The sequence below is a fragment of the Acanthochromis polyacanthus genome, chromosome 19, assembly GCF_021347895.1.
Source record: "Acanthochromis polyacanthus isolate Apoly-LR-REF ecotype Palm Island chromosome 19, KAUST_Apoly_ChrSc, whole genome shotgun sequence".
In the NCBI taxonomy this organism is placed as follows: Eukaryota; Metazoa; Chordata; class Actinopteri; family Pomacentridae; genus Acanthochromis; species Acanthochromis polyacanthus.
This window is the reverse complement of record NC_067131.1, coordinates 26,635,023-26,661,145: the sequence shown is the minus strand read 5'-3', so window position 1 is coordinate 26,661,145 and position 26,123 is coordinate 26,635,023. Positions and strand designations below refer to the sequence as shown.

Below are 26,123 nucleotides of genomic sequence, written 5' to 3'. Positions count from 1 at the left end.
ACTGCTGACACAGTGAGAGCACTGCGTTCAGGATTTATAGCCACTTCTAATGGGCATGCCCAGAACCAAAGCACTGCAGTCAGCACATTCTCCCTCTGTGCACACACACACTCACAAAGACAGCCGGCTGCACACACACACACACACACACACACACACACACACACACACACACACACACACACACACACACACACACACACACACACACACACACACACACACACACACACACACACACACACACACACACACACACACACACACACACACACACACACACACACCTGGGTAGCTGCGCAGTAGATTGAGTGCATGTATCAGTAAACTCACTAAATGTGGGAATGTACAGATCTTGTCGTACAGGTCCCGTCATGTGATTGTATGCAACAGAACGAGAGGTACACACACACACACACACACACACACACACACTGACCTGCCCAACTGGGGGTCTCCATGTACAGCCAGCTGGTCGGAGAGAAGAGACCTGCGTTGCCCTGTTAGACAAGCAGAGAACAGAGAGAGAAATGTTTGCTATCAAACACACATTTTATCACAGCTTGTGAGAAACAAACCATCCACAGAAAGGTGAAACAGGAACATGATTCACAAGTCTGGTGTTTTGACCCGCCATTCCCGTACAGACGTGCACGCCATCAGATGGAGAGCACAGTTCAATGTGGCAGTGCAGCAGGAAGTTAGACTGCAGTTTTCAATACAGGCACATGAGAATTGAATAATGCACATGTTTTTGAAAAACAAGCGAGTCCACTTTGAAAGGACCACATTTCAAAATGATTATTATTTGCAATATTTATTAATACTGATGGTTATTTTCATTAAATCTATACAAGTGAGACATCGATAATGTTGTATTAATAGCAAATGAAAAAAGAGAAGTAGAGAATAAGAAGTACAACTACTGGTTACTGAGCAGGAGGTTCAATTGGCAACAGAATGAGAACTCACATTTTAGATGCCGGAAGTGAGTGCAACTTGTCAATCGACACATCAATCTATCCTCAGATGCACAAGTGATTTGACCCTACACTCTTCCATAAGTTGGTCAAAAATGACCTGTATAATAACCAATGTGTTTTTATGTCACTCTGGCTAAGAATAATCATTTGTATTATTGCATGTATTATATTTTAGTCCACACAAAAATGATTTCATGTTTGATATCTGTTTATTTTTCACTTAACAGATTTTGAAAAACTGAAAAAGAAGAGGACACAGAACAGCAATAGAAGAATGTCAACATCCATTTTGTAGACATTTTTCCCCTCTTTTCCTCCAACTGTTGCTGCTCTCCATCCCTCCAAGTAGTAGGGAAGTAAAGTAGGCTAATTTGATGATACATAATTATAGCACACACTCTTCCACACAAGAGTTATGAATGTGCAAATACGCTGAAAAAATTCAATTTGATGACATTAATTTGTAGGAGTTCTAGTTCATTATCCAGAAATACTTTAGGTTTCTGAATGTGCCTCTTAGAAACAGTTTTCTATTTTCTTTTTGTTGTTAGATTTAGGCCACTTTCACTGATTGTGTAATTATTTTGTAATCTACACTGTTAAATGTTACTCAGAAGCAAATTTAGAAACTTAATTTTAAGTTTTTTATGAGTGACGTATTTTACTTCAGAGGAGCGTTTGATTACTTTTGATGATTCAGCTACAGCCGCAGTGGCATAAGTTAAAAATTCAAAGATTGAACTGCATCATTAGGATGAAATATTTCATTCAATAACCATGGAGACACACTGAACTCAACCGTACTCCGCCGAGACTGACATTCTGGTAATGCAGTTTGCCTGAAATCACATTAACATCTGGTGCTGCTGCCGCACTGTCATCGGACATGTTTACTCGCACACAAAGAAATAGTCACAGAGTTGTATGCCCCAGACAGAGCTTAAAAAGGAGTTTTAAAAAAAAAAAAGATGGAAAAATGAGTTTTTGGAAGTGCTCCTGCAGCCTGACAGCAGCTGTGACAGCGGTGCTTGTAGGTGTTGGGGGCACCTCTTGCTGCTGTATTATGGTAATTAGCGGGATGTAATGGTGGAGCAGGGCCTACTCTGTTTAAAAATGCATGCAGCAAGCACAGGATGGCGGCAACTGTGTGCACATGAACATCTCTTAAATGGTTGGCATTAATCTGATCTATAGCTCTAATCTCTCCAGTGGTTGGGCTGTGTGTGTGTGTGTGTGTGTGTGTGAGAGAGAGAGAGAGAGAGAGAGAGAGAGAGAGAGAGAGAGAGAGAGAGAGAGAGAGAGAGAGAGAGAGAAAAGTTTGCTTTCTATGTTGTAGCTTTATAAGGGCTGATGTATGATCTGTTTGTTTGTTAGAGCTAGAGTGCAGGACTTTTACATATAAATGAATCAAACCAAATGACTTCACACAACGCTGATTAAAACTATCATCGGCAGGTAAATCTCTCTGTATTTCACAGTATACCAGAGCTTAAACGCTGGTTTTTGTTGTGACATTTCTACACTGCTGCACCAGTTGAGATCTGTTGCCACTGCTCATGAGGACAACAATTGTAGTGATGGAGACCGAGTCAGTTACAGCAACTAGGAGTCTAGCTGCTGTAGCTGACTAAGAATCACAACAAAGTGTGTCTCCATGCAGGTCAGTTTAACTTCATGTTTACATACTGTATATTTACTCCGCCAAGGAACAAGGCGGAGTTATGTGACGACTGGCATACATTTGTCTGTCTGTGCGCAACATTGCTCAAAAACGGAATAACAGATTTGGATGAACTTTTCCGAGAGGGTCAGAAATGACACAAGGACTGCCTGATTAGATTTTGGCAGTGATGCAGCTTACAGTCTGGATCCACGGATTTGTTAAAGATTTCTGTATGACTGCAAGACTGCGTCAAGGCATCACTGTAACTATGACAACAAGCGAACGCTTTGTCAGCTGCCTGCTGACAATCACATGATTGCGATTTCACTACAGAGGGTCCTCGCCTTATGTTGGAGTTCCGTTCCTACAGACTGATGTAAGTCGATTTGCGCCCTAAGTCAGAACTCCAGCGAAAATGTAAACAAAGCCGTTACGTGTATCATGATATTGATCAGTTCTTTGGAAAAGTCATAAATAAGAAAAGAGGAAATGCCATACATCGAGGACGTTATAAACGGAAGACTCCCCGTATAAATCAACCATTGCCGACTTATCCGTCGGAAAAGATGATAAAAAGAACAGTTAAATAAATTGTGGGGTGTTTCCAAGTCCCATCAATTCCCGCCACCCACTATATATTTAGGTGACACAATTTGGTAATTTGTACATATATTCACAGTTTTTATATTGTCAGTAATGAATTAAAAAATGCTGCATTTCTACAAAAATAAGGTGCAATTCTGACAATACCATACGGGGGAATGAATAGCCTTGGTGGAGCACTGGGCTCTCTGACTGCTTTTCTTATTAATAGATGTGTTGAATCGAGAATTTAAAATAAAATGATCGTACCAATAAAATGGGCTAATTATATGCATATAAGAAAGGCTCACCCAACTCTGTTCCCTTTTTCTTTTTGCAAGTCTGTTGAAATAATTCAGTGTTAGATTATTCAGTGAGACTGGTAGTCAGATAAATATTTTACCACAAGAGCAGATGCAGATGTTGCCTTTCTGCTGCTTAATATTTGCAATTGGAGTGGGCTATGTAGCCATTTCATCTGAGCACATTTCAACAGTGTTTGTGAGTTCCCTCACTGTCTGTGAGCAGTGTGTGTGAGGATGTGCTATGTGTGTGTGGCCATGTGGCTCAAACCAAATCATGAGCAGAGCAACAGCAAAAACAACAAAAAGGCAGATAAAAGTTAGAATGCGTTAGGGAAATACAGAAATAGCACCGATAATGGCAAACAACGCAAAACGCAAAAAAGGTTAAAAGATGGTGGGAGAGAAGACAAGATTAAAAATGTTTAAACAGGCAGAAGAGACTGTGAAACTATCATGATGCAGTTTACAAAAATGATAGAATTCATTCAGTAAATATTTGCAAACAGCTGTCAATGGATGAAATAATGTATGAAACACTATTAAATCTTCCTGCTGGTTCAGACTATCAGCTCTGCACTGCAAAAACTCAAAATCTTACCAAGTCAATTTGTCTTATTTTTAGTCAAAATGTCTCATCCCACTTGATTAAGGATAAATTCACATAACAAACGACATTTCAGCAAGACAGAGGAATTTGTTTTAAGACAATAACTCTTAAATATCTTAAGTAAAACAACTTTGAAATGATCTTGTCTTAACCCTCGTGTCGTCCTGCGGGTCAAATTGACCCGTTCTGAAGTTTAAAAATGTGGAAAAAATATATATTTTCACAGTGAAACCTTCTATATTTTCAAAATTTTGGGGGAATTTTTTGAACATTTTTTGATGGAAAAAATAAATCTTAAAAAAATGTCTCTTTAAGAACATTCAGAAAAAAAATCTACCAAAATCAGGGGAAATTTGTTAGATTTCAGTTGATTTCTTCCCGAAGGTTCTTAAGGAAAATATTAGAACTTTTACTGATAAATATGGAATCACTTTAGATATTTTTAGGTTTTTTTTTTGAAAATCTTTAGTGATTTTTTGAAAATATTTACAATTTTTAGATTTTTTATTTTTTAAATTTTTATTTCTTGCCAAATTTAGGGATTTTTTTAAAAAAGGAAACTTTTAAGGAATTTTCTTCCTTTATAAATTTGTGAAATTTTTTGCTGAATTTTTGGATCTTTGTCAGACAAGGCAACAATATTTTTTGGTGCCGTAAATGAGGACAACAGGAGGGTTAAGACACCTAAACTTGACAATCCTAGTAAAATACAGCTTAAAATAAGTTTTCTCAGTTAATTTTAAGATCTCACTATTCTAAATATCACATCTTATTTCAAGAAATCTTACCAAGCCATTTTTCACTTGTTCTATTGGCAGATTATTTTGTTTTCATTTATTTCAAGGTAAAAGTTCTTTGAAATAAGTTTTTTTTTTTCTTGTTTTGAGAGGGGTATTTTTTCCAGTGTGACTATTATTTGGAGAAGTCAAACTGCTTTGCTAATATCTCTAATTGTTATTTCGAATGCCATAGATGTCTGGAGTAAAAAAAAAAAAGTCATAAAGCAACAGTGTGATAGCATAGACAAGTAAAGATAATAAAAGTAAAAGCAGCTTGCCAAGTGACAACAGTTATGTCTCTTTTTCATCTCTGGAGGAGCTTGCCAAGTCTGAGAAAAACCCAGATGATGTCATAATTAAAAGTGTCTATCTGAAATCGGATTTGTTATAGAAATCTCATATCAGCTATATATAGTGGTGTGAGACTAGTTACCCCTCCTGTGTAAATCTCATCTGACATCCATGGAATTAAAAGCATCTCCTCGTCTTTTGTTGCTGCTGTGGGCACTAATGACAAGATGAAGGATAAATAACAGGTGTAGGGTGGAGGGTGGAGATCCAGCCTCCACAGAAAGGAATGTCAGAAATCAGGAGATCAGGAATGGACACACCAGTGTGTATGGCATGTTATCAGATCAAGGAAAGGGACTGCTTTGAATGTGTGTGTGTGTGTGTGTGTGTGTGTGTGTGTGTGTGTGTGTGTGTGTGTGTGTGTGTGTGTGTGTGTGTGTGTGTGTGTGTGTGTGTGTGTGTGTGTGTGTGCGTCAGGGCTGAGCACCTCAACTAGAAGCCCCTGGCAGGTGACTGGGCCTGATTCCATTAAGCAGCCAGTAATTTGGCTCATGCTTAATCAAATCAACTTTAATACCTCCAATCAAATTACAGCAGCCTCCTGTGTCCCATCACACTAAGCCAGAGACGAGACGAAGAGAGAGATGGAAGCAAGGATGGAGACGTGAAAATGGAGACAGAATCTCAAAGTAAAGAAAATGTGAAAATGCAACATGGTGAAAAGTGGTAAATGAGTGGTCACCAAACGCACAGAGAATGCTTAAATGGAGAGTGAATAGAGGGGCAAGTTGGAGTGAAGAAAGTAGGAAAAGGGAACACTGGAAGGACCAGTTACAGAGATGAAACATTGCACAATGGAGGGATATATTCTGCTTGTGTGTGCAGAGGAAATGGATTCTGCTATTAAGGAAACCAAGTAATGAGTAAAATAACCACCACCTTTGCTCACTGCCATTTATATTGTGTGTTTGTGTACGGGACAGATCAATAAAAGTCCAAATGGCTACTTTAACATTAGTATGGTCATTTTTAATATGACACATATTATGTAGTTTGTTTCATTATGCATGAATGAATGAATGGTACACTTCAATGACCTAGTCATTTCCATGACGAGGTAATCCAGGTATCAAATTCCATTCCGCATACTACATGGAATTTGTATTTAAAATTGTGCCAAAAATAATAATACTAACAACAATCTAAGCCATGGAAATAGACATGTTTGTTGCAAATTATCTGTAGAGTCTTATATAGGCTCCTTTTAGAGCTTATTCGGCAGTAGGACTAAAAAAGAACAAAAAGAAGAAAAAAACATGTATTTCATGGCACCATGCATACATTTTACAGATGTTAGTTTCTTGTCTTTAAGTTGGTTACTTTCAACAGCTATGCTGGAATTTAAATCTCAACCTGAAGATGGCCGCTATCGAACAAATGATTGAACCACAGCTGGTAAACTACAGGGCGTCCCTAAAGTCCGGACACAAAGGAAATCTCATTGACCCTTAGATGCATAAGTGGGTCAAAATGACCCGATGAGATTGTTTTCTTGCAATATCTTTGTATTGAAAAGATTTTATCATTTCGTTTTCCAGCTATTCCTAAAAAAACACATTTTTTATCATGCCATTTGAATTTTTAGGTTACCTTTTATACTTTTAAAGAAACTAATATTTATAATACTATCTCAAGCTCTTTGTCACAGATACCCCTTAAGAGGTGACAAAGTACGCAAAACTGGAGGGACATAGAGCAGCAACAGTTACAGGAAAAGCATGGAAAAATACCAACATAACGGATGTTGACATTCTTCTATTGCTGCTTTGTGTAATATTCTTCCTTGTCAATTATCAAAATGTTCAAAATCTGTTATAAGTGAAAAATAAACATTTAAAACATAAAATCATTCTTATATGAACAAAAATATAATGCAAACAATAGCAGAAATTATTATTTTTAACCAAAATAACAAAAATGGCATAAAAACACATTGGTTCTTATACAAGTCATTTTTTATCCACTTATGGAAGAATGTAGAGTCCAATCACTCGTGCATCTAAGAGTTAACTATCTTTTTTTTCCTCCACAGATCAAATGTGGCTTTTTCAAAAGAAGAAAAAGTTAAAATGGTGCTTCTCAGTGGACGTGAAGGACGGACATATCGAAAGATGTAATTGGGGTTGAGGTTAGGGAAGTGTTTTTTTAGGGGCTAGCATGAATTTTAGCCATGACCAATTCTTTAGTTTGGGCTGATACATTTGGTCATCCAGAACAGGGTTTGTCCATGACACTGCTCTCTTCTTTAAACTTCTTAATCACCTTCACTACCGTGAAAAAGCCAAGCAGAAGCCTCCTTAAATGACATGCATTAAATTCATCTGCTATCTTTAGATATGTCCATCCTTCACGTCTACTAAGAAGTACCAGTTCAACTCTTCTTCTTTTAACAGAGCCATATTTAATCTGTGGAGGTAAAAAAATAGAGTTAATGAGATTTCCTGTGTCCAGATTTTAAGGACACCCTGTGTATTGAAAAGCTCTGTGTGACAGTTCACTGACATGAAGAAAAATGCACAGCGTGACCAGCTCTAACATCCTCACCTGAACTGATCCTATTCCCAGAATATACCAGAGAATAATTTGCAAGAAATTATTGGTGGAAAGTGAAACACAACTCTTTTGCTTAGGAGAGACACATATAGATCCTGCTGCTGTCTGTTGCTGTGGGTATTAAACACACTCAGAGGAAACTACAAACAGCCGGAAGGAACAAACTAGAAAAAAAAGGATAAAATTCATTATTGGTACCACTAATTTCAGCTGTTAAGTCTTTCTGTTCATTTCAACGAGGTTTTATTTTTACTGGCATTTCAGCTTGTAACAGATGTGACATTGTAGAACAAAGTGTTGTCATTTTGGCACACAAGCTGTGTCTTTTCTTCTCTGTGGTTTTCTTGGACGTGAAATGTGGAAGAAGCCTTTTCTAAATCATTTTACACAGCTCTAAGTACCAAGCGTGTCTGTGCCTAACCAACAATAATGAAGCATGCAGTTCAGACCGGTGCCCCGTTAAGAGTGATATGGAAATGTTAGTATGTCTGACATAGCAAGATTCCTTCACAGAAAAGTGACCAGGGTCCTCATTCAGATATAAAGCTAACATATTTATTGTCATTTATGTGTACATTTGGAAGGAGCTAATGAAACCAGACTACTGCTCTGTCTGTATCCACATTAAGCCCTGCATGGCCTTATGTTCAAACAATTTGTCATTAGCAAAGCAAAAGCATATTATGTTTAAACTGAGGTTGGGGATAGGTTTTTTTTTCTTCTTCCCAGAGTACATAGATCAAGGAGAAGGGAATTCATGGGACTTGGAAATTTCCTCACAATTTATTCAATTGTTCCTTGTATGAATTCTGAGATAAGTCTGCAGTGGTCAATTTGTAGTAGGATCACAGTCATGTGATCATCAGCAGGCAGCTGACGTAGTGTTCACTTGTTGTCATGGTTACAGTGACGCCATGCCTGCATGCTATCTCGCAATAATATAGAAATCTTTAACAAATCCGTGGATCCAGACTATCAGTGGTCAGAAATGAACACGTTTTTCTCTCATCCAGTCAATTTTTCAGAAACTTGTATTGTTTCTTTCAGTGAAAGCTCACACACCTTTACTCTCACTGCCATCCCACCAAAGTCTGTTTCCAGGTGTGCCTGAATCAAAGGCTGGAAAACTTTCCTGATGGGGAAAGATAAATGGTTGCAGTGCCTGGCTGGTTCACAGCTGCACCTTTACTAAACCACATGTAGCAAATGTTAATGAGACTGCACAAATGCCAGGGCACATAGGAGGCAAGGCCTTTTAAACACAGTTGCTGAAGACAAACAGCAAATACAGCAATGATACTATCACCAGCACTAAGACACCAAGAAAAAATAAAGCAAACTCAACTGGTGGGATACACTATAGGAGAGATCAGGAAGAGGAAAAAAATAAACAATACACTGAGGGTAGAAGCAGGGAGAAAGCACATAAAGGAAAACCAGAAAAATCAGGTAAGGGAGGCGAACCAGTGATGACTGCAACACGCACATAGTGAAAGACTCCAAAAAAAATCATAAAAGAAGTGATCAGACATTGATTATGAGATGGGTGTAAAAATGACAAACAACTAACTGTAAAGTCTCCAGCACCGTTGCAAACACACACTGTCACAAACAACAAAATCCTGCATAAATATTCTCAAGGAGTGCAATGCTTTACTCCTAATTAGTGTTGATTTAAGAAAATATAAGAAGCAGTAAAAGGTAACAAGGATGTCAAGCTGCATCATAAAAATCCATCATGTCTCATGCAAAAACTCTAATGCTCTGGAATGAAGGGAGAAAGTGAGTTTGTTCAGGAATAGATTACTGTAATTTTGTAGGAGGGGCATCACTGCTGGGTGTGAGGCTTTAAGGGGTGACACACTAGGAAAGCTCCGATGGCTGACAAAGAATGGCAGCTCTGGTGAGCTTTCTGTTCCTTTAGCTCTCAGTGGCAATGACCTCAAGAGCTTCTTTACACACAGAGATGTATTCAGTCTCCAACATTGTTTATTGATTTTTTTGAAGCACACAAAAAGACAGGCAAAAATGTCACAGTATGTTTGCTTTTTTCATTTTGTGGGAAAATGAAATTGGATATGAATAATGAAATTCAGAATCCTGTCTATTAACATCCAAGCCATTACGTTCTGTTAACGATCTTTACATTTGATCCTGAATTGTAAGGCAATTTGTAAAGTCTTTTTCAGTGCAGGTTCTATAGATGAATCTTTAGGGTATAGAAGTTCTATGCATATTCATGTCATTATGCACACACACAGTGATGAATCTACACACAGTTTGATTCTTCTGTCCCCTGCTGTGTCTGACAGCATTTTCCAGACCAAATCTAGGACTGGGACTTGAATGCATTAATTTCGATTAATTAATTACAGAAAAAAATAATGTATTGAAAAAAAGAACGCCTTTAATCCCACCTTTCGCAGTTCCCTAATTTCAGGTATCCTGATGTACACTCCTAAAAAAGTTTGGTGAATAGTAAAGGAAGACTGAATTGAGCTTGTTCTGGGGGAAAGTGAAGCACAGGCGTGTGTTCTACATGTGTACATTATGTACGGATACAGAAGCGTGTCACCTAAATATGCAGCGGGCGGCAGGAATTGATGGGACTCGGAAACACCCCCACAATTTAAGCAACTTTTTTCCTTGTATCATGTCCGATGGATAAGTCCTGACAAGTCCGCAGCGGTCAATTCGTAGTACAATCACAAGCATGTGATCAGCGTTCACTTGTTGTCATAGTTACAGTGATGCAGAAATCTTTAACAAATCCATGGATCCGGACTATAAGCCGTATCACTGCCAAAATCTAATCACTTAGTCCTTGTGTCATTTCTGACCTTTCCTGAAAATTTCACCCAAATCTGTAAATCTGTTTTTGAATAATGTTGCTAACAGACAGACATACAGACAAACCAGCGCCGATCGTCACTGTAGTCCGCCGAGGCTCAGCCTCCCTGGCGGAATAATGAATAGATAACATTTCCAATTACCTCAATATTACTGGCGAAATTCCAATCAAATGATTCACATTACATGAAACTGAAAAAAAAGTACGGCGGCCCGCGGGCGGGCCGTTTTTTTATCGGTATACGCTTTTTTTTAAATAGAAGGACACTGCAAACACGATTATACAAACACTATACACACATAGAAAGCTGAGATTCTCATGAATCCGCCGGTATAAACCACTTTCAGATGTGATTACCACAGCGGGTAATATAAACACATTTATCCAACAAACAACAAGTCAAGTAAACGTGCACAGCTCACCTGTCGACGCAGTTTGGACGCTCGTTTCTGGTCATAAAAGAAGATAATCCACAAAAACCGGCCAGAACCCAAGCTTAGCCATCCAGAGGAAACAATCCAGTATAATACTTTGGCCAAAACATGTCTCGAAATAGGTAAAAAAATCCAGAAAACGATCGGCTCCGTGCGCGTGCACGCGGCGCGTGGTGGCGCTGTGCGTTTCATATTCACTGCATCTTTCTATTATAACTTTATCATACACGGTCCTATTTTCTTTGTTCGCGATTCAAAATGGATACTGGAGGCTTCTCGACCGCTTCAAACCGGACTTCAACCAATCAGGTGACTCGTTTCCGCCTACTTCGGCGATTTACCCAACCATGGCCGAGTCTGACAGATATCGATTACATCACTTGATTGACTTGTTTCTCAGCAAATCACGCCGGAGGAAACGTTAGATTGACAGGCCTGGTAGCCAATGAGCTTGCTGAATGGCTTGCCTATAAATCCCGCCTCTGCCAGCGGCTTGATATGATATTTCATTCGTGAGCTCCGGGGTCCACCTGCTGTTTCTCTGTATTCCTCTCAATCTGTGTGTGTGATCGACACTGAAGCCTATCTGAAGTGATTTTTTGAGTTCTTTATGAGTTTTTGGAATGAAAATGAAGTGGAAAATGAAGTGAAAAGGAATTTATACCATTCTGTAGAGAGTGTGCACAGTGTATAAAGAGTGTATCCAACATTGACAGGGGCGGAGCATATCAGTACAAATACATGTGTGAAACACTCATTTCTTGTAGTATTGCTCTGAAATTTTGACCTGAACTATGTAAGACCCCAGGCTTTTGCAATATTGTGTTTTCAAGCTGTTGCAGTGCTGCCACACTGATTTTCAGGTGTTTTATTAGGGAAAAAATGTAGGCGAGAAAAAAAATTCATCCTAATTCAGTGTGTTCCAACATACATAACTCTGTGCCAGTAGCACCTAGAGTAATTCTGACTGCACTGGGTGAAAATTCAGGTTGTCAGCTTTCAAATGAGACCCCAACCATGCATGTACTCCAAACAGTTCAAGAACAGCATTCAATTTACTTTCTGTAAATCTCAGTAGAAATTTCGGGCGGAAATTGACCAAACCTTAAAGGGTTCCAAATAGCCAAATATCAGTAGAGGAAAGTCAGAGCATTTTCATTTTCGTTTTCTTTCATATACCCTGTACCTTTTGGTAATTTAGATAAAGCAACACTGGACATGAGTCTGAAGCAAAAAAATCTCACCTGAACAAAGCGCCGTGAAATCCGACTGCACAATCATACAACATCCTGAGCGTACAGGCCAATATCCAAAAACACTGCAGTGGTAGGTATTTTCTTTTGTTCTTTTTTAAAAAGATATTTATTTTTATTATTGATGTTTACATTTGCTTCAAGGTTCAGAAAACATATCTATCTACATGTGACCCTGAACCATCCCTTAGTTAACCACGCCCAACGAGTACGTCGGCGGGGTTATTGCATTCGGTGCGGTATCTGGCTGGGTAAGTATGTATGTATGTATGTATGTGGCTATGTCCGGTCCGATATCTCTGCAACCGCTGAAGTCAGGATAATCAAAGTTGGAACTGAAGATCAGTATAAGGTCCCCTGCTCAGTTGTGGAGTGACAGGTCAGCAGATCAAGTAGGGAGGGAGATACGTACGATGATCAAAATTGATACATATTGCATCAGTTGTATAGGGAGGACAGGGTTTTCGCCAGCAGAGGGCGTGGTTCTGCCCTCTACTGAGGGCTCATCTAGTTACCATAAGGTTTGGATGCTGCATGCTGCTCTGAGCACCTCTTCTCTCCTTCACTGTGTGGATTTTTGATTTGTTTTCATTTAATATAATAATTTATTTGACATTGGCAATGCTCACTGATCAACAGAAAAATTATGGTGAAAAACCCACTGATAGCTAGCCTAGCCGCGCTAGACAACCCACGGCAACGAATTTAATTCTCTGCCAGGGTGGGTCTAGTTACCCTCCATAAGGCTCGAGGCTGGATTCTCCTAAAACTGGCCAGACCAATCACCATGAAGTGTCGAGTCAGAAGGCGGGCGTAACTAAGGGGCGACAGAGGCGCGACGATTCTGACAGAAACAACCGGCGCACAATAAACAGTTATCTTTCGACTCGGCTTTGGCCACAGCCCTTAAAGATTTAAAGCTAAAATTCAACTTGAAAGATAAACAAAGGACGGCACTGAAGTGTTTCATTGAGAAGAAAGACGTATTTGGACTTATGCCGACGGGATATGGCAAATCCTTAATATACCAGTTGGCTCCGCTGGTTGGGAAGCTAATGGGACTTAGCCACAATCCGCCGGCGCTCTAGGAACTCCGTCAGCCTATTCGTTGCGCTGACTGGTTGTATACCTACCCAATTGCTGCAGAGTGATTTGAAAGACAACCTTTTAGCCCACCTCCCTCCCTGTCGAGCGGCCCTAGACCCTTGTGCCTTCAGAATTCAGAACATGGGTCTAGCGCGGCTAGGCTAACTGATAGCTGTTTTGGTTAATTTCCATCTGTTTTGACCAGGAACCTTAAATTGAAATAAAATGGCCTTTCACAATCAACACATACAGATAAAACATAAAGACAAGTATCCACACCAATTCAGTGTGCAAATATAAATCAAATAATGCAACACAACCATGATTAAGAAACAGCACAAAAAAATGCAAGATTAGTTTCCACAGACAAACAGTGATCTCTATTCAAAGCAAACAAAAAAATGCCGTTCACTGCTGGAGAACTTTAAGCAAATTGATGAGAGCTGGGCTGAGAGGACGCCAACTGTGAATGTTGGAAACCCAGCTACCTCACCAGCAGTTATCCCCTGATTTCATCTTGTTTAATTGGGAGTTCCTCTGCTAGAAGTGATGGGCTATTTTATTTTCAGATGTGTACTGATGAGATCTCTATCTACTGTTTTTTTTCTCTCAAGAACATTTTAAAAACACCATGATGCTTGTCTGTTCTTTTTGGATCTTTTTACCTTTTTTTTTAGCCATAATATTCTTTAATTATCCTTCATTTGCAAGAAGAAATTCAGTGTAAATGCAAGAACTGAACCTGACTGGATTCTACCAATTTTCAGGTGGCATTCATCCCACCACGGTGTAAATGACTCCTCGTGCTGATCTAGGTGTACGCATGTGGTTTACCAGATGGCAAATGAGGCTCAACTGCAGGGCCACAATGAGGGATCCGGGGCTTGTCCCTTACTTAAGTGACATTTGATGGGATGGGGGTGGTTAAAACCTTGGGATGTCATTGTACTTCTGCAAAGTGGGGGTCTAAAAAGAGGGAGGATATGATAGAAAGTTCTGTACATGAACTACGTTAACAAAACTAAGTGTTGTCAGACAAATCTATTACTATTAGACAGATGAGACGAGAAACAAGAGTGCTTCCTTTATGCACTGGTAACACTAGATTGTATGTTCAAGTAATTAACAGCTGGAAAATACTGTACTGGAGAAAAAGGATTACACACTTAAATAGACCTATTATGCTTATTTTGTTAGCTTGGAATGAGCAAAGCAGTTCTTTTCAGAGTCCTGAGTCAATAAAATCACTTCATTAAAAAGGTTTGTTCAAAAGATTAGTTCACCACATTGTTCAGTGCTTGACAGCAGGTCTGAACGGTCCCCTTAACTGTCCTCCGCTTCCGGAAGTGGAAATAGTGACGCCTTGGCAAACACACCAAGCTCTGTTCATGAGTCTAGAAGTCTCATTGCAGAACAGTAGTGGATGCTGTTCATAATGACTCTGAAGTGTTTTTAACTGATCAACAGTTCAGCATTACTCTTGAGCTTCCTGGACCTGATTCTGAGTCACTGACTATTACTCAGGGTTTAGGTCAGTGTAGCCATTCAGTAGACACCTGAACATCCACCGCTGCCTCACACTGAAAAGATTTCAAACAGTCTACATGGCTACTGACATTTATTCAGACTTCACATTCAGTGTGTAGCAGCCCCTCACGATCCTAATGAAGATTAAGTGGTGTATAGATAATGGATGGATCAATCTGATGTTCAACCAATCAAGGGTTTTTATAATAAATTTGATTGATAGTTGAACGGTTAGGATACACACCATATGGACACATACCCAATGAGCAGCAGATTTCTGGTTCTAGTCCCAGCCAGCTGGACATTTGCTGCGTGTCTCCCCTGCTTTCTCCTATACTTCCTTTCTCCCTACACTGCCCTCAAGAAAAACAAGGAAAAAAGCCCAAAAACTAAACTGTTAAAAACAAACTTGATCTGACAAAAACATTTTTGGGTTTGATTTTAGTCAGCAGATCTGACTTTTACCAATGGTAAAATAACAGTTGTGGAGCTCAGGACTTGACCAGCCACTATGTAACAGACAGTAAAAATATGTATATATAACACTGCAAACTTTTACTTTGTGTGTGACACCTCAGCTGTCTGAAGGGGATAATTTATATGCATAGTAAGTAATTAATCAAGAGTGTTACCATGCATTCTTTACCAATACCATTCAAATACCAATCTATCCCTTCCCAACATCCATCCATCCATCCATCCATCCATCCATCCATCCATCCACCGCTTAATCTTCATTAGGGTCGCGGGGGGCTGGAGTCTATCCCAGCTGACTTAGGGTGAAGGCAGGGGACACCCTGGACAGATCACTAGTCTATCACAGAGCTACATATAGAGACAGACAACCACATTCACATTCACACCTACGGACAATTTAGAGTTACCAATTAACCTCAGCATGTTTTTGGATTTTCTAGCTGCAAGGTGAAAGTGTTAACCACCAAGTCACTGTGCAGCCCTCCTTACCAACATACAGTTAGAAAGTATGCTAAATGTTTTCTATTATGAACTCTATCAACACGTTTGTCTGTCCAAAAATGAGAAGTTCAGAGTTCAAAAGCCCCAGCTGGCACATCTTTAGTCGACAGAGGTGTGCTCCATCCCATCGTGATTGGTATTGTGGACAATTTTTATCATACAGTTCTGTGCACTGATGCATCATAACCCGAGTGTCCTTGGGTCGTCACACACCATCACACACCTTAACCCATATGACCCATTCAAAGTGATAAAGTGAGGGATCTTCAGGGTTTATGATAACATTTCAGCAATATAAATATTTTTTTGAGAATCTCTTTTAAATATTAGGCATCATTGCCTTAACTATGAATAAATATTTTTAGTCTATATTTCCATTTGTGGTGGTGGTCATTAATGTAACATATCAACATGGAAGAAGGGTTAGAAATGTAAAATTCATTGGCAATCCACTGCCTTTGAGCTCACTGTAGAAGTCTGTGTAGTCTTTACATTTGGGCTGCACTTTAGCTCCAAATACCCCACGAGGTGCCATTATTAGTGGTTTGCACGAAAGGAAGAAAACCCTGTTTAGGACAGGAAAAGACATGCACTGGAGCATCTCTCTTTTCATATCGTTTCCTGTGGCTGATTTTCACAGTCCCACATATCCTCATCTTTACGGCTGACTGTCCTTACTTTTTGAAGAGCCGTAGTATGCAGAATGGCCGTCTCAGTTCTCATCCTCATTTATTGTGCCAGATCCACATAAAACCTTGATTGTAGCCATATACTGCAGTATGCTTGGCTGTGTGTTATGGCCACTGATCTTTATGTCTCTCTGCAAAGGAGCAAGACCCCAGCCTCAGCAAAACCTTGGCTACACAGGCATTCGTGCTTACAGTGTGTGTGTGTGTGTGTGTGTGTGTGTGTGTGTGTGTGTGTGTGTGTGTGTGTGTGTGTGTGTGTGTGTGTGTGTGTGTGTGTGTGTGTGTGATGGAACTACTCCCCAAAAACACTGTTACTGACACCACCAGCACCACCAGTCCATCTGCATACATTCTCCCAGGGGATGCATACAATAGGAACACTTAAATGAGGCATGCATAAATGGATGAAGCCCTCCTTGCGTTATATGCAAGGCCCTGTGTGTGTTTTCCTGGTTGCATGTGTTTTATTCTCCCTTCTACATGCCTGGTGGTGGCAGTTTGGTAATTGAACGTGAAATGGAGAAAAAGAGAGAAAGAAGAGGCGGGGACATGAAGATGGAGAGGGATGAGGAGGGACAGTGAAGTTGTAGGCGTCAGACACAATTAACCCTCGGAATAATTCAGGAATCAGATGTGCTGTAAACACCTGAAATAGGGGGAAAAAAGAGGAGGCAGGGAATGAGGGAGGAGTGAAAGGGGTGAGGCAAAGAAGTGTAATGTGATAATGTAATGAGTCCCACTGTGGGTATGTGGAACAATGTGTGTATGGGTGTGTATGGGTATGTGTGTGTGTGTGTGTGTGTGTGTGTGTGTGTGTGTGTGTGTGTGTGTGTGTGTGTGCGCACGCACATGCATGGTTATGTCTATGGCTCTCCACTGAATTTGACTAGACCTCTCTCTCTTTGTAAACATCTGAATGCCTCCATGTCCGATGGGCAAGCGGTAAGCTGCCATCTCTGGGAGGGTGAACTCTATTTCACGGGTTAGTGCTACAGCGAACAACAACAGCATCTAGCCTCTTGGCTTCATAAAGCACAGTAGCACTCGCTCTCCATCTCACAAATACTGTTTGTCCATTTTTAGTTCCATCTCAGCGGTGCTATCTCCGGCAAAGGCGCACCTCTGGGCCACAAGGGGAGCTTCTCCAAACAACAACCCAGCCAGGTGAGAGTTTTTCTGGAATGAGAGCCAGAGCACCACTGGTTCCCTGAAGGCCAGTACCGACTACATCTCCCTGGGCTTTCCAATGCTCTCTAAAGACTTGCATGGTGCACACACAGTGGAAAACACAGGGATGGAGCATGCAAGGTAGTTTGGTTTGCAGAAGTAGAAAATGCAAAATGGCCATAAGAATAAGTAACTATGGCCATGTTATCTTTAGGAAAAGTACAGCATTTTTTATTCCGACTAACTATTCTGTAGTTCACTTCTATCAAGTTATGCAAAAACATTTCACAAATCTACATGGGAACGCTACATTGGAAGTTATTTATTATTAATAACAACTATCATACCAACTTTTATATCTGCTCTAACAATGTTTAATTGCTCGCAAAATGACCACAGTAAAATCTGTTCTTAGTTAAGTTTGCAAATTTAATATCCGATCTGACGTAAATGTAGAGCACATCTCCTCAGCCAACACTAAATAAGCAATGCTTTAGTACAAGTAGAAAAACTGTACAGTTTGTAGAAAAGTACAGGGTAGTGGATGAAGATATTCAGTCCACAGAGGCAGACACAGAAACTCAGACACTTTCAGTGCTTTCCATACAACTTTCAGGGGTGCTGAAACTGCTGAGCTGAGAATAATCTAAGCTAGCATTATCAGCTTGTGTCAGTGGCAGAGGAAACAATGCAAGACTAATGGGTGGGTGGTACAAAATGTGAGCGTATGGGCATGTTTGTGTGTGCGCATGTGGGAATGCATGCATCTTTGTGTGCCTCTGCATTTGCGTGCACAAAAGTCATCCAGCGGTTTTTACCTTAATGCTAACTCAAACTAATGTATCCAGTATACTGTAGATTAATGTGCCTTTGGAGAGGCTTGAGGTGGAGCCTCTGCTAACTCAGGCTAAGATGCTAGCTGGCTAACATATGGCAGGCCATAAAAGGAGATTGCTATTGTTAGGTGGATGTAAAGTACACCGAGACAAATCCTCAACAGGAAAGCACCTTGATAATTCCCTTTATGTTCTAGCATGCCAGCCACTGTATCACTTTAATTAATCATCTTCATCATCATGATGGGCCCCTGCGTCCAGTAAAAGAGTGAAGACCAGATAGATCCTGTAACTGGCTTTGTTGAGTACTGTGTTGAGTTAGCATAAATGACTTTGAATTTGATGAAATTGCTTTTCTTGATAAAGCTGATGCATTGCTGCAAGATGTTCTGCAACTGAATCACTAAATGATTTCATTTTAATCTGTATTTGCAAACAACTGCATCATCTTTTGATAGGCTGGCGGTGATGCTTTCTGTCGGACAACACAGTACAAATCGGTACTCAAGTTATTACTAAGATCCAAATGTCATATTTTGAATACTTAGTCCTTTGATGTTTAATGACAGACTCAACCCTCCTTGGCTTGGAGGATGCCAATGTTTCAGAATTTTCTGGAAAGATGTTCTGCTAGAAATTACTTTTTTCAGGTGCTCTTTATTGTGTTGTGGTATTGTTGTCTTTTAAATATCTCAATTGTGTTGTACTAAATTAAGTCAGCTGATATGGTCATGTCGGATTTTTCTTCATTTAATCTTTTATGACTTGTCATGCTGGAACATTCCTGTTTTTGTCAAGATTCTGTAGACTGGGATGCATCTTGTCATTTAATATTTTGGTATATCCACAGGCATTCATGATCAGATATAATTTTTAATTGTGAACTTACAAACACATTTTTACTATCCATCCTTTATCTATACACCGCTTAATCCTCATTATGTTCGCAGTGGGGTGGAGTCTATCCCAGCTGACTTGGGGTGAATCCAGGGGACATCCTGGACAGGTCACCAGTCTGTTGAAGGGCTAACGTTTTCACTAATGCAACCCCATACCATCACACACATATCATTAGCATTTCACAGGGGTGATATAAGTTTTCAAGATTTCCTCAATAAACCAAAATTTAAAAATTCAATTTTGTGTTTTATGGGTTATCTCTGTCTAATAGTCAATAAATACAAAAGTTAGTTGGATGATCTGGAATATTTAAGTGTGAGAAATATGCAAAAATACAAGATTTATTTACCATTGTAGTGGTATTCTTATCACTATTATATTTTGTACAGAAACTATGATTAACTGCTAGTATTGTGAAGTTGCTGAATGTATAATGAACTCAAATAAGTTAACTATTCTTGAGCTATAGTCTTTAATCCCTGATTTTTTTTTAAAAAAGAATATTGAATAGAATAATAAACAGATAAATTCACTGCTCATTGTATGCAACATCAGGAAATTACATTGGCCAGGCCATGTTTGTAAATGAGAAGTGGTTCTTTAAAACAGCCGGTCCTTTAAAATAAAGGCAAAAAGGAAAAAAAAAAACATTACCTTAACACTTAATTTCTATAGATTTCAATGGAAATATTTGTGATCTTCAAAATGTGAAATATTTGGAATACATCCCTCAAAAACTGTGAAATGACTTAATTACTAAATAGGGCAAAGATATCACACTACACTCATGCACACACATTTTTTCATGTACATGAGGGATACAGTTGTGAGAGGGTGAATTTGTGGTCATGGGAGAAACCTCACAGCTTGAAGGTTTACTGCTGTAAACATGGAGCCCTTCCTGTTCATGTATCATCACAAACATGCACACACACTCACACACACCAACATTTACTTCATGTGTAAATCAATGTCTGTCACAGGGTTGTGTGTGTGTCTGTGTGAGCTCGATGTGTGAATGTGCTGGTATGAATAATAGCATGTGCTGTGTTTGACAGCAAGCAAGAATGCAGGGTAGAGAAGATCAGAATAAAAGCAGTGGCTAGCAGCTAGTGTGTGTTAGAGTGTGTGATGTGAGATGGACACAAAGCAACACAGAACAAATAACCCATTAGGTGGTCATGGCAGATTCTCAGGTGTAGGACTGTGCATCAGTTTTTTTAGATTTTAGAAAATTTGTATTTGTGTGTCAGTCAGAAAAGGAGAGAGGGCTCTCACTCTCTGTGACATGATTGCTACGCATAAAAAGCCTCATTCTGCTGACAGTCGCAGAAAGACAGATTGGCGACATACAGGCACATGCACACACACACACACACACACACACACACACACACACACACACACACACACACACACACACACACACACACACACACACACACACACACACACACACACACACACACACACACACACACACACACACACACACTCCTCCACTCATTCGTACCGTGCAGCTGCTTTATTGATTCTTAAATGACACCAGAGTCACTGTCCTGGATTTGCTGTGACCACTGTGCTGGCTTGTTTCATTATCTGGAGAGAAAGAGGCAAAGAGACACGTGTCTGTGTTGGAGCTTTACTATATCCTCGTAGAATAAAAACCAGGAGTCCACATTCCAACAGTGTGTGTGTGTGTGTGTGTGTGTGTGTGTGTGTGTGTGTGTGTGTGTGTGTGTGTGTGTGTGTGTGAAGAAGCAGTATAACTTTGCTAATTATATTAACTGTCTCACCATCTCAAGTAATAACGCAAAAATTAAAGGTAATACAGGATGACATATCCTCCTAAAAGTATGAACTGTCCTCCAATATTTTGTGGGTGAAAAATCTGTTTACTTCTCGGTGATGACTGAATTCATCTCTCATTCCAAAATAGAGAGCTCTTGCGGCAAAATTGTTTACACATCAGCAGACCTTTAGCTAAATGATTAATGTAATTTGGTTTATCATAATTACGTTCTCCACTCTGGCCAAATGAGCAACAGGGTGGGTCTGTCAGCTCACCAGCACACAGACTCATTACAGAAAGAGTTTTGACTGCAACTGGACAATAAATTCCCTCCACAGACAACCTGCTGTAAATACTGAAGGTACAGACTGATATATGGGGGCAATATGGAGCTTTTATTCCAAAAAATGAATTGTTTAGTCAGCAGTCAAGGTTCCACTCAAATGTCACACAAATGTTCCCACAATATTCATTAGTGATATCAAGTAAAAATACACAGTCTCCATTAGGTGCTGCAAAAATGATGGAAAAAGGCTACTGATTTCACTACAGTGCCACAGATTCCTTTGTTAGCCATTCATATAGGAGGACAGCAGTAACACACTGATGAACATTCACAGTACGTGCACATGCACAGTTAAAGGTAAACATCAAAACATTTTCAACACAGCTCAAAGAACTGGTGTTAGGTTTATCTTTGTTTCATTAAGCAGCATATTGCTCCATTAAGAGACTGCGCTAAGCCTTGCCGGAGAAATCTAGATGTGATTCTTGACCAGTCTCTGCCACTAGACAACCATGTCAGTCAGCTAACATCTTCCTGTTTGTTCCATCTGCACAACAAAGGTAAAGCAAAATCTATAGCGTCCACGGTGGAATTGGAGATGATTTTACAAGATTTTATTTAATCTTGTTTAGATTATTGTAATGTTCCTCACCTGTTTAAATCAGCCCTCTCAAAACCTCCTTCAAAGTGCTGCTGCTCCTCTTTTAACAAGAACTAACTGGAGATCCCACATCTTCACTGGCTCCCAATCAATTTTTATGTTCATTTCAAAATACTGGTGTTAACTTCTCAGGTTTTGCATGGCCAAACACCATGGTGCATTGCCGACCTCTTTCAGCCTTATGCCCCTAATAGAATTCTCGGGTCAGGCCAACAAAAACTACTTGTTGTCCCTTTAACCATGTACAAAACCTGCACTGACCGTCTTTCCAAGCTCTCACACCAAAGCCGTGGAATGGTCTTCCACTACAGCTGAGAACAGTCGACTTTACTGCTTTTATCATTCTTGCTTTTGTTTTTATCCTTGGTTTTTTTATTGTTGTAAAGCAATTTGTGATTTTGTATCTGTGAAAGGTGCAAAAACATTTTATTTCTTTACTTACTTTGTTTCATTGTGTTTGGCTTTGCACTGGGCATTGGAACACATTACTCTGTGTGGAACTTCACTGCATAGGGATGTAAAAACCCTCAAATTAATATTTGAATATTGTTGTCAGCATTGCATTTAAACTGTATACATGTGTGATGCTTACAGGTAGTCATATCACAAATGATCATAGGGACTTTTACCACTGAACAATGAGCTTGAACCTAATTAAAATTTGGTAAATATTGAAGAGGGACACAAAAGTTCTTGCAAAATGATCTCTGAGATGAAATCTGAGGCCAGTTCACCAAATGTGGACTATCTACCCATTCAAAGCTGAAATGCAACATCAAAAAGTGAGTGTCATCACACCTAGACCAGATAAATACAGGTAAAACTCCTAAACTGTTTTATGACTTAAGAACTCATACCTGCATTATGGGTTTATAACTGCTGGTTCGACCTCCAATCTCAGAGCATGAGCATGCCTACTGCTATATCAACAATATGTCACCTGCTTCATCAAAAGATACTGAACTGGGCAAATCATACAGCAACGGTGATTGTATTTACATGTGCACCATTAGCTCATTGGCAGCACTGGGAGATGAGATCACCAGGTAAAAAGGTCCCCCACTTTGACCACAGTCAGTCACCGCCACCACACAGGACAACCTGAGAGGGACAGACAGTATCCAGCTTGGCTTTTATCTAGTGTTTTTATTTTAACTGCATTTGAATAGTATTAGGGGTTACATTTAATGTATGGCTTGTGCTATATAAACAATAAAATTTGACTGATTGACTAAAGGGAGTGGTGGTTGAAGAAGTGCTGCAGTAGCGGATGGGATAGGATTGTCATGATGAGTTTAGAGTTCTGAATCCTGAGTGGAGAGAGCATTTACATGTGAGCAGGGCTTCCTTTAACTAGCTGTGTGACACAGTTGAACCGTACAGGTGACAAGAGAACAGGACCAACACCACTTCAGTTTCCAGTGAGAGTGACCACAGTGCCAGGCCAGGAAGAAGCCATAGTTTGTGTTTCTTACAGAACTGTACAGATAGCCAGCAGACAGAAAACAGGATATGATTTATTTCAATTTTGTAGCTTCTTTTGGAGTACTCGTGTTAGAATAAGGGCTGATCCCGTTTCTATTATATGGGATATGAAGCTCATGTACAAACATAAAAATTGGATACTAGGATGTACAGTGACTGCATTTACATGGGCTTGAGTATACCAATCATGATGAGATTTTTAAACACAAATCAGATCCATCTATTCAGTCAGTCTTTCAGAATCCATATGAATACATTAAGTCCAGGCAGAATCAGTCACTGTGAAAAGGGAATAAATAGTGCACTGGCCAAATTACCAGACATCTCTGAGACCACAAATAATAACTTATTCAGATTGGAAATCACAAATAACAACAAAAGGTAATAAATTACCTTGTGTACCAATCACGTTCCAAATCAAAAGGCTATACAGGGGGTCCTCAATGTATGTCGGAGTTCCGTTCTTACATATTGAGGTAAGTTGATTTTCACTGCAAGTCAAAACTCCAGAGGAAATGTAAACAAAACCATTACATGCATCACGATATTGATCAATTGTTCATAAGATACATGAATATCCATGACTTTCATACATGTATGAGTCATTTTACAAGAAGATAAAAGAATATGTCGCACTGCTTTTACAACTTTATCTAATAATGCCGATGTTTGGCAGTGTTTCGCCGATCTGTTTTGTTATATCTAATTTCACTGTCATGGTGTGTTGCCCTTAAGGCAGGATTATCGATGTACTTTTATTTGAACACCAGTGAAAGTCAGACAGGGGTCCAAGAAAGCCCCTGAAGTATTTTATAGGGTTTCTAAGCAGTCCTCATCTTTGTGTTGTTCACTGGCTTTGGTTATACTGTGTCTAGCTTGCATGCACACTGCATACAGCAATCAGTCTGGACAACTCTGATTTATAGTTTTGAAAATCGGACAGTGCCCATGATGATGTTCACCATGCAATGACAAGAGGGTTATGTATTTTCCTCTTGAAGGCAATTTTAGTCAATAGAAATATCCGGACCAGCAGCCCACTTCCACTGAATCAATGAATAAAAATTCCATATATCTCCAAAGACAGCATTTAGTGTGTATTTTGGAGGTTTGTTGCCAAGGAAATAGCAGCAACTCAGATGAACCTACACATTCTGAGAAATGTAGCAAAATTTCACAGAAGGTATCTACTGGACAAGGTGCTTGCAGAGTAACATTTTGGAAACCACCATAATTTCCAGCAGTTTTACAGAGTTATCTGTTTTAATGCTTTTACAAGTGATTTCCGAGTAGAGACAACCAATCAATCAAGTTATCATGTTAGTCATATGGCATACATCAGAACATACCAGCAAAAACAGGAACACATAAACATGTTGTATATCTGACTCAAAGTATGTTCTCTACCTCGTCTTTGCATCTTTTAGTAAGAAAGCAGACAGTCAGATGAGATCAGAACCTGCAGAGAGATGACTGTGTGATTGCTTTTTTGAGGCTAACAGTGTTTGTATTCAAAACACAAGGGTACAATTTAATCTGTATTGGCAATATTGAGGCGATGTGAAAAACTTGCCACAATTACCAAAACACAACACAAAAATCTGGCCGAGGGCAAATGAAATATCTTTACTCCTACTAAAGGCCCGGTCACACTGCCCAAACTTTGCTGGAGCATTCCTTGAACGGTAGGGAGGGGGGGCCGAATTTCGACAACGCTCGTCACCGCGCACAAAATGGGAAAAAAATCGAAAACACGGGCGTTGGCTTAGCGGTACCGAGCGGTAGTGAGTGTTGGTTTAGCGGTGACGCGAGCGTTGGTATAGCGGCGTTCTGCGCATGCGGGCGTTGGCTCGGCGGTGGTATAAAGTTGGTTTAGCGGCATACCGCTTGTGACTACGGAGCTGAACGGATCGTTTTGATACAAGTTCTGATAGATTTTTGATAGAAGTCGAGTCCATGTTCAGGCCTTCTCAGTATCCACTGTCTGACCCACACAACTCTGTCTCTCCTCCTTCTCTCTCTTCTCCTTCTGTCAACAGCTTGTTGCAATCTGAGGAGGTTCTGATTCTGCTGCTGGACTAGTGCACCAATCATAGCAAGTCTCTCAGCATCCATGGTGATACAGTTTTACTGTAACTTTGAGCAAATCCGATATAGATGAGGTCTGAACTCAACGGCAGCTCGATTCCAAATGAGCTCCTGGTCCATTTCTCCCCGTATTTATAGCCAAATTCTGGTCCCGCTCCGACACCTCTATACCGACGCCAAACCAAAGTTCATCGCCGCCATGGATCGCTGCTTCAACGCCTGACATCGTTCCAGCAATCCCGTGTCCACTCGTAAAACGCTTACAAC

At 39.8% G+C, this 26,123-nt stretch overlaps 1 protein-coding gene across 13 annotated transcripts in view; it reads right to left on the bottom strand.

The window, feature by feature from the left end:
* The window catches only part of rbfox3a (RNA binding fox-1 homolog 3a), a 600,072-nt gene that overhangs the window by 306,650 nt on the left and 267,299 nt on the right, over positions 1 to 26,123 (bottom strand). For 10 of the 13 annotated variants that reach the window (XM_051939196.1, XM_051939188.1, XM_051939185.1 and 7 more), the window contains one exon: positions 440 to 500. The exons of 1 other annotated variant lie outside the window; for it this stretch is intronic. In XM_051939196.1, coding sequence (XP_051795156.1) covers positions 440 to 461 — 22 coding nt within the window. In that variant the 5' untranslated portion in view covers positions 462 to 500. Of the gene's footprint in view, positions 1 to 439; positions 501 to 21,057; positions 21,144 to 26,123 lie in introns of all 13 variants that reach the window. 2 more of the 13 variants (XM_051939184.1, XM_051939191.1) reach the window with 1 other exon arrangement.